Raw genomic sequence first — 10,621 nt, 5'->3', positions numbered from 1 at the left:
TGCTCCTCCTCACTATGATCCATCTAGGAATTGAACCTAGACCTTCCACTGTCTGGGCTGATGCTCTATGCAACACACCATGAAGATTGTCTCCATGCCTATTGACTCACCACCATTTTCAATCTAACTACAATTTCCAGTTTTGTTTTTCAAACCTTAAACAGTAAACTGTATAATTTCTTTTACTGCAATGCCAAACTAAATTTCATCAAATATTTACAAAACATTTATCTCATTACATAAAAACACATAATGCTGTACAAAAGGTTATTTTCAAATCCATTTCACATACAATATTCTTCAAAATAATTCTCTGTATTCCTGGAGGATGTGTGGACCTAGACAAACATGAGCCATACAGCAGATTCCCCTTTAGCTCTGAACAAACTGTCAATGTTTCATTCCATCTTGATTAAATCAGCTTTGCCATGATTCAAGTTTTTCAGTCTCTTAAGGAGACTCACTCATGGCTGTAAATTTCTAAAACAAGTTCTGGAAGCTGAAAAGTAAGATCAGTGATTAGTGTGATGATTGACAACATTGGAGGAAGTTCTGTCTCACGCTTGTGTGAGCGAACCACCTAAAGAACCATGCTGGTCATCAATCTGTCCCAGAATCAGGACTGACAGTCATGCATCCTGACCCTCTACAACACCATGGTGACAGACCTTTTTCACAACAGTCTATACATGCTGGAATTTTACAGAAAGGACTCACTTCAAAGCCAACAGTAAAGTACCAGTAATTAAAGCATGATATCAATTCGTAAGCACACAGATTTTGTCTTTCATCTGATCAGATATTTTGAGGACACTAACCCAATATCTGTGTCTTAGAAAAGCAAGGAATCGTCCTTCCTTTTGAAAAGATACCACATCTTCATGCCTATCACAGCCATACAGCAGTAAGAGTGAGTGACATGAAATATTTGCAACTAGACTTTTTTAGTACAGTGGTGAAAATAGTTTAATGACAATAAAATTTACAATATTTCAACAATATCACTGCAGGAGACATAAGAAAAGAGCTTCACACATTGTACCCATGTTGGGAATCAAACCCAGGTCTTTGATGTAACAACTGAACACTCCAGGCTACGCTACTGCCTCCACTGGCAGCAAAAATTTAGAAGTATGTGATATTAATTACTTCTCATCCTATCTAACACAATATTAAACAGACACTGATTTTTTTATGGTCAATAGCATCATTCAGCACTTGTCCCTGGTATCTATGTTGGGGAATGTCAGTGAAGTGGTTGGATGTGTGATAAAAAGTACAGTTTGCATTGGAAAACTCCTTGACATGTTTAAACTGCTTGCTGAACTTGATATGCTGATACTCACAGTTTTCATTCCAAAAGGTAAAAACTGGAACTTTATGCATCAAGTATCAAATTTCAAGCAAATTTAACAAAAATGAATCAATTATGTTGTTGTTTCTTCACTACTTTTAACACTTAAACAATGTCTCCTGTGTCTTTGACAGAGCATTAACTGACTTAGCTGACAGTCAAACACCACTTGGCAGCATGCGCCTTTGTTTTTCCCACTAATTGGGGATAAACCTACACTTTTCTAAATGTTGAGATGGTTCTTCACTGTTTTGAATGAAGCAGTGTTTAATCAACCAGCTCAAACTTAAAAGACAGACACGCATTATCTGAATTCCATCATGACTAAAATACATTTTTAAAGCAGCCTTTTTCTTACACACATATCCTGTTAGAGGATGCGATCTGAGTTTTCAGCTGGTAATAACCTGACCTAACCAATCACATTAAATTATCCTTACAAATTTTGAAAATGTTTCAGTGTGATAGTCAAGACAAAATAATGCAAATTAACAAAAGTAATTGCATTTATTGTTTTTGTTCATCCTTGTTATCTAAGTAAAACTTGAACAAATGTGTTTTTAATTTGACTTTCCGATCTAATTGTTTGGTCCATGCAGGAAACAGCCTTGATGGTTTTTATGTACATTCTACCTCCCCATCATCTCACACAAAGATAACCTGTGTTCATGTCTTTCTCTCAAGCAAATCACTTTCACTGTTCAAACATTTGATGTGTCTATAAACTGTAAATCTTATCTAAGAATACTTCCGATCTCATTAGAAAGTCTACTAATTAGCTGTCTCATGTTAAGAAATGGAGTATGTTAGTATTTGTCAGCAAAGCACCTGTTTAGTTGGACATCAATCAGCTGTACACAAAGCAGAAAATTGGCCAAATAAATAACATTCAGTAGGTCTCAAATTCAATCAGTTTGACAGTGGTTTTGACTTTACTGCCAGTCCAGGAATAGTTGGTGCTTGTGTGCCAATACATCCTAAACAACATTCCTGGACAGCAGTTTCCGTGTTAAGCTGATGTAGGAGACGACTCTTGAACAGGGTAGAGTGTCATCATGTTGCTTTTGGACAAGGTACAGTGGTTTCATGTTACCCACGGATATATGTAGCGGCCACAAAATTTCAGAGTCCCGTGCTGGGATTCGAACGACGGACCTTCTGATCCAAATTCGGATGCCTTGTCCACATGACCATAGAGGTTAACCCCGTCCACAAGCTGACAAGGGAAGGATGTCATCTTTGGGATGACTCCATGCCCTGCTACACATAGAATGATTACATTCTACGTACATTCAATGATCCCTTCCTGTTTTTGATGAATACAGTAGGACAAATTTCCTGGGCCTAGATTTTCGAAGCTCTTAGTGCTAAGAGAGTTGCAAGTGCCATACATTAACATTAACGTATGACTATCTTAGTACTAAAAGAACTTCTAAAATCTAGACCCTTCCTCTATATTAATGAATAAAATTATAATATGGGTTAACTAAGAATGGTTCTCATTGTGATTCCATGTTTTGAGCTGCAAAGTAACTCCACTTACTCATTGAGCACACATCCATCAGAACAAAAAGAAACCAGGACCTAGATTTTCAAAGCTCTCTTAGTGCTAAGACAGTTGTAAGTTAATGAATGGCACTTACCACTATCTTAGTGCTAAGAGAGCTTTGAACATCTAGGTCCAGTCTCATAAAACACCAGTTATCTGCTTAGAGTACTTCTTCATTGCTGTAACTGTTTTGTGAATGATGCAAACATCAGTCCCGAGTCAGACCAGTCTCCATCAATACATCAACAATTCTCGTGTATAAATCCACCAAGCACTGACACAACATCGGAATCATTTTGTATGTATCACATGTCCTGATCAGACTACAGACATCTTCGTCATCAGAAATTACTCGGCTAATTACCTCCTTCATCTGTAGGAAGCATCAATGAATCCCTTACAATGTGGCTTGTCCTTATAGTCATCCATACATCCAGATAGCTGGAGAGATTGGATACTACGCTGAGGTCCATGATTGTCTGCTGACAGTTAATATGAATCCACTGCAATACTTAGCCAGTAATTTATTCATAGTTCACTATTGTCGGACATAAGACTGCATAAAAAGGTTCATGCTAGTTGGACACATTCTTCAGTGCAGACTGAGAGACAGGACATGTTCCTTTATTGACAACAAAAATAGTGAGGGAAGAATACTTTCATTGTTTTTCACACCACAGAAGAACAAAAAATGCAACTGGACTTCCTTTATACCATGTCGGTGTGTCATGGATACCACTGTATGGATAAAAATATGCATCACATGATGAGGAAAGTTTGACACAAAAATTACATCATCAGCAAAAGAGATGACTGATGATACTGTAGAAACATTTACATTTGGGTTTTTTTGCTATATCATCAAACTTGGATGATGCATTTTATTCCTAATCCGGCAACTTTAATGACTGTAGCTCCACCATCTTTCCAACTGTCAGACTAGCGGTCAACTCCACAATCTAGGATGTCAACATCTTCAATAAAGTGCCCTCAAGAGCAAAGGCAACATCACAGTTACTTACAGGGACTGAGCGACAGCATTTCAGCTTGTCAGTAATGTCAGAGTCTTGATTCTCTACTGCAGGTGATGATTGTAGAGCTGATCAGGGAACATGAATGGACAGCCCATGACGCTTGGTGTGGATAACTTTCCCTGTCTGTTGCTATCATGTGCCAATGAAACATGGAAAGGCTCACTGAAGAGTGGCAACCAGTTTTGAAACTGTGAACTCATATCCTGACACATTAGCATCAGTAAGAACACACTTCCTGACAAGTTCACACAAACTTTGACGTGTGTAAATGCATCAGTAGTTGAGGCAATACTCACAGCCATATTACTCCATCTGATATCACACCAATGCTGTTGTCCAGAAACACAAGTTGCACATGTTGCAGCGGTTGAAGGAAGGCTAATCTGCTGATGCCATATATATATGTGTGATTGGCAGCTTTCATCAGACATGATTCGAACAGTCTTTCAATTGCACCTTCATGAAGTATGCCCCGGAGTGACCCAAAAATCATTTAAGTTATGTTGCATCTTGGAGTGATTTGCTCATATCAAGATAACTAATAACATGTGGTCCATTTATGATGAGCATATCAACTTAAGCTGATAACTAATGATATATTTCATACCAAATGACAAAGATGAAATATTCTATTTATTACCCACAAATACTCTTCCAATGTTTTCAGTTTGAGTCTGCAATCAGTAATCCTAACTAACAAGTGCAGCTAACCAAAATATTAATACTTATATTATATTAATATTAATATTTATATTAAATGGAGTATTCCTAGATTAAATAATTTCTTAACTAAATCAATTTACTAGTAAAACCAGCAAATACATATATCCAGGTTTAACTCATATTTAAGTAGAAAGTTGAGGACTGATATACAGCAATGATGTCACTATAGAAGCATAACACAGGTCTTGCAAAAACTGTTCAGACACTACTAGACTGTTAGCTCATACAAATAATGCTGACATTCCATGAGCTTGTAAAATATCACCTTCTGATTAAAGAGAGAAAAAAACACAATTTTTATTCAGAAGAGAATAACGTTTCCATAACATACCATTAAGTTTTGTTTCCATCTATTTGTTAGCTTGATAAAAACCAAATGCCATGTGCAAGAACTGTAAGTGAGGTGGTTGATACATTCACTGCATTGTTACTGAAACCTCATACCACCCATGTTGTATATGACCATTATACCATAGGACATTGGCGCCAGTTCTGCCATGGAGGATGAAACTTTCTGCTTAGCTGGTGATTTCTTCACATTTCTTCTGACGAGACCATTAGAAAGGTTCCCTGAGACACTGACTTAGAAGTTTTTGATAACATAAAGAATGTCTGACAAGCAAATGTACCAAGAAAGTTGATAACTATAGAAGTTTTAAATGACTTGTTACAACTATATGGGCAAGGTACTCAGTCTACATGTTGTTGCCTTGATGTAGAGTGTTTCAGCAGTAGCTAAATGCATAGTGGTCACTACAGATCGGGGAAACAACTCTTGTGATAAGGATAGTCTATAGCAACCTACTACTGTGATAGTGATAGGCGATAGCAACATACTATTGTGATAGTGATAGGCTATTGTGACCAACTATTGCAATTCTCTTGCAATGTTTTTTCTCCTTGAATTGTCTCAACTGAATTGTTTAGATGAAATGAACACAAGCTGAAGCAGTTTCAGTCTCCTTTACTAACTGACAAGAAACCTATTGCTACTCATAATTTCAGACTCTGAGTCTCTTTAAGAGAGAGTTCTTTAAGAGGCAACAGGGGTGGATAACTCTAAAGCAATAAGAGCGAAGCTGCTACTTCTCGTCTTTGAATGTCGGCTTCCTATCAGTGCTTGTTTATACTAGCTTTCGTTAACTCATTCCACTTGTTACTTTGTTATTGTTTTACCTGTACATATAAATACACCTCTGTATCCCTTTCTCAATCACCTGATGAAGGAGTAAGCATTAACTCCGAAACGTTGTGTTCTCTCATAAAGAAGTTGATATCCAAAAAATCTTCATTCTTCTGGTACTTCTCGTTTTTTGCCCTGTGCATTTGTCAACAGAGGTCAAATGTTAAACTACTGACAGTCACACATACTATTCATGCATCAACAGTTTTCGTAAGTACCATCGATTACTTGCTATTGGAGACTCAACAACTGGAATCCATCGATAGTTCGATGCACTGTTATAGCACTATAAATGAATGATACTTGTGACACATACTGGCTTAGGTTCAGTAACCATGAAGAAAGCCTCAAAGTTCTCCCTGTAGTTCATCACAGAACACCTGACCAACAGAGTACAACCCATTTATCAGAGGACACCTGACTGACAGAGTACACCACATTCATCAAAGGACACCTGACTGACACAGTACAACACATTCATCACAGGACACCTGACTGACAGTCAGTGAGTGAGTTTAGTTGTACGTTGCATTCAGCAATATTCCAGCAATATGGTGGCCGTCTGTAAATAATCGAGTCTGGAGCAGACAATCCAGTGATCAATAACATGAGCATCGATCTGCGCATTTGGGAACCGATGACTTGTGTCAACCAAGTCAGCAAGCCTGACCAACTGATCCCGTTAGTCGCCTCTTACGACAAGCATAGTCAGGACATTCATCAGAGGAAACCTGACTGCCAGTGTACAACACATTCATCAGAGGACACCTGATTGACAGAGTATGACACATTTATCACAGGATACCCAGCTGGCACAGTATGACACATTTATCACAAGACATCTGACTAACTAAATGGCTCTGTTGTTAAAAAACAAAAAAATATTAACCACATGACCTTCCAAAACTTAAAAGGAAGCAATTCATGAAGAAATAGTTGAAATCAATATGAAGCAGGTGAGGCGGGCACTTTTTAGGACTCCAGTGTTTCTGATCATTGAAGAAACTTACAAATTCTTAACCTGGATCAGTTCAGAAATTAATCACCATGACAACAAATCAATTGGTGCAATTCTGTAAGAGAAGGCTGATAGTGACTACTTCTCAGACCCTCCAAATGGCTTGACTTCATCCCATCATGCCTCCTCTTGGCTCTACACCTCATCCCAGATAAACCAGTCACAGATAAACTCTGTCTTCAAACACCCGGGCACTCACTTCAACAGATTTTTTATCTTTCAGAAACTGGTCTTTTCCTCCAAGCTCTTTGAATCTGACTTTTTAACTGGTAGCTGAGTTTCCTTTATAGTGATCAATTTAAATTCAAAATCCTCATTCTGACTCTTCATCCACAAGTCTCTAATGAAGTAAACTTACTCAAGTTATCAAAGTTACACTGGGCAGTCATGAGATGCATAAGTAAAAGAAGCAGATTAGTATTTAAAATCACTAGATATAAATACTCATGAAGTCCTAAAGAGCTGAAGCTTTGCATACATCTTCAGAACACAGCACCTCTCAATAATGGAAATTATCATAAGTGAGCAGTGCTGAGATTACACTTCAATAAGCAGAGCTTTCTGCTTGGGAACAGGTACTGCCATGCCTGTGTTATCTGTTACTGTGGAATTCTGTAACTATATACCAGGCTGTAGGAAGCTGAAAGAAAGACAAACAACAAATGGATCCAATCTTGAACAAGCTACTTCACCTTGTCTCAAGTACCTCACCCCCCTCCCCTCAATGCACCCATTCTCAATGCTGAGCCCAAAATGAATCACACATCATATTCACTTATCAGAAAACATAAACACCTACAAGTCCATCCACCTACAAATCATTCACCTACAGGTCTACCCACCTACAAATTCATCCACCTACAAACCATCCACCTACAAGTCCATGCACCTACAGGTCCACCCACCTACAAGTTCATCCATCCTCAAGTCCACCCACCTACATGTCCACCCACCTACAAGTCCACTCACCTACAGGTCTACTCACCTACAGGTCCACCCACCTACAAGTCCACCCACCTTCAAGTCCACCCACCTACATGTCCACCCACCTACAAGTCCACTCAGCTACAGGTTTACTCACCTACAGGTCAACCCACCTACAGGTCTACCCACATACAAGTCCACCCATCTTCAAGTCCACCCACCTACATGTCCACTCACCTACAAGTTCACCCACCTACAAGTCCACTCACCTACAGGTCCACTCACCTACAGGTCCACCCACCTTCAAGTCCACCCACCTACAAGTCCACCTACCTACAAGTCCATCCACCTACAAGTCCACACACCTACATGTCTACTCACCTACAAGTTCATCCACCTACAAGTCCACCCACATACAAACCATCCACCTACAAGTCCACACACCTACAAGTTCATCCACCTACAAGTCCACCCACATACAAACCATCCACCTACAAGTCCACTCACCTACAGGTCTACTCACCTACAGGTCCATCCACCTACAGGTCCATCCACCTACAAGTCCACACACCTACAAGTCCACCCACCTACAAGTTCATCCACCTACAAGTCCACACACCTACAAGTTCATCCACCTACAAGTCCACCCACATACAAACCATCCACCTACAAGTCCACTCACCTACAGGTCTACTCACCTACAGGTCCATCCACCTACAAGTCCACACACCTACAAGTCCACCCACCTACAAGTTCATCCACCTACAAGTCCACACACCTACAAGTTCATCCACCTACAAGTCCACCCACCTACAAGTCCACTCACCTAGAGGTCCACCCACCTACAACTCCACCCACCTTCAAGTCCACCCACCTACAAGTCCATCCACCTACAAGTCCACCTACCTACGAGTCCATCCACCCTTCTACAAGTCCACCCACCTATAAGTCCAAGATGTTTTACAAACACCTGCAGCTAAGCGTTTATTCCACATTTTCTCTTCAAAGCCCTGGAGCATATTGTTCTATACCACCCATCAAGTTTAGACTCACTTAAAGCACTCACTACATGTCATGTATATATAGATGGTTACATCGAAGATGAATTTCTCTACTAACGTAGGGGAACCAACTGAAAACCTAATGCAAATGAGTTGCACCAGGTTTGTGCATCAAACTTCTGAAAAGCATAAGCAAATATTGTGCATAGCTGCTTTTTGGTGTAAAGTTTTGATATTTATTATTCAATTTTAAGTGCATTTCATCATTTATTGAACTCATGACAATAATCTCTTCAATGTTACAAATATGTTTCACAATACACCAGTTCATGTGTAAACAGTAACTTTAAAATTATGGAAATGTTAGCTAAATCAAGTGTAGAACAGCTGACTGAAGTAAGTGGTTACATTTCTACTGGCGAGTCTCAACTTTTTATGGGTAGTACATAAAACAACCAATCCCATTCCTGCTCCTCCAGTGCAAGTACTACAACCCTCACCAGAAACAATGGTTCCTTAAAAGTCAAGGGTACTTTCAAATGACTATTCTTATTACACTTAAACATAATTATATTTTGGTCACAAAACTTTAATCAACACGCCAATCCTAGTTCTGTAATCACATCACATCTTGTATCACAGTTGAAAGTCTGCACTGCCATATAGCCCATGTAAGCTTTGTCCGCTGAGATCATCTGAACAAATACAACAGGTTTTGCATATTCAGCATGCATGGAAGTAAGTAGAACTTTTGACCCCTTCGACGTGAGTCATTCGTCTGCAAATTCACACAAAGCAATCATGATTCAAAACTTTTTTCACAAAACTTAAAAACTCACATTTTCAGATAAACACAAACATCCAATGCAAGGAAAATATTTCGCAGAGAAAGATTCACTAAACCTCTCTTGTGAAAGAACTCCAGGTTTGAAAACACAGATAGCCATTCTCATTATTCTCAAGGCATATATTGATTTCCGTATTTTAAAATATACATCCCAAGAGCATCTCAGCAACCCGAGCTTTAATACCAATGATATTCTGAAAGTTGATCCATGTTTCAAGTGATGAATATTCACCCTGGTGCTGTACATATTCCCATCAGATCAATACATGGGAGAAAGGTCTGACAGCAAACCAGTGCTTCTCATTTAGACTTCTATTTACTTAAGTTCCTAGTTCAGTTTATCACTCTTACCTATGATCCCTCAGAAACAAAGGGATTTCTTCACACTGAATGAGTTATAACAAAATTAACTGTCTTGTCTAAAATCCCCCTCAAACAATGAACATCCCTTGACACATAATGCAACAACAGGAACATGACACCGAATGGTATGGGTTTGCAACTTCTTTAATTTTAACACGACATTTCTTGGGAACATTCTAGCAACTTCTTGCCCCTTCATCAGGTAAAACATAAAATGTGAATGTTGTTCACCTGATGAAGGGGCAAGAAATAGCCCAGAAACACTGTGCTGTTAATATTAAAGAAGTTGTAAATCTACATCTTATTTCCTATGTCATATTACATGCCAGTTTCTAAATGCCAATCAAGCATCTCAATAACAGGAAGTTTGTTTCTGCGTATCATCACCTCATACAACAGGTCACACTCCATGCCAAGAACACCTTGAAAAATAGCTAAAGTGGTGATAGTATTGAAAACATGTTTATTCCAACAATACGTCAGACACTATGATCTTGCACCAGACATGGATTTCACATGCAACACCATGATGGGAACAGAACCTATGTCTACAGCATGAAGAGCAAGTTGGATTTCTCTGCTATATGTTGTCTGTATAAATTATTTACTAACTGCCCAATCCCAG

The 10,621-nt window shown here is 38.9% G+C and overlaps 1 protein-coding gene across 1 annotated transcript; it reads left to right on the top strand.

Moving 5' to 3' along the window:
• Nucleotides 1-7,614: 7,614 nt before the first annotated feature.
• LOC137258712 (adhesive plaque matrix protein-like) lies at nt 7,615-8,733 on the top strand. Its single transcript, XM_067796405.1, has one exon. The coding sequence runs from the start codon at nt 7,615-7,617 to the stop codon at nt 8,731-8,733; it is 1,119 nt and encodes a 372-aa protein (XP_067652506.1).
• The last annotated feature ends 1,888 nt before the right edge of the window (nt 8,734-10,621 follow it).

The sequence above is a fragment of the Haliotis asinina genome, chromosome 12 (genome assembly GCF_037392515.1).
Source record: "Haliotis asinina isolate JCU_RB_2024 chromosome 12, JCU_Hal_asi_v2, whole genome shotgun sequence".
In the NCBI taxonomy this organism is placed as follows: Eukaryota; Metazoa; Mollusca; class Gastropoda; order Lepetellida; family Haliotidae; genus Haliotis; species Haliotis asinina.
The sequence above is the reverse complement of the archived record's forward strand: the minus strand, read 5'-3'. Positions and strand labels throughout refer to the sequence as shown.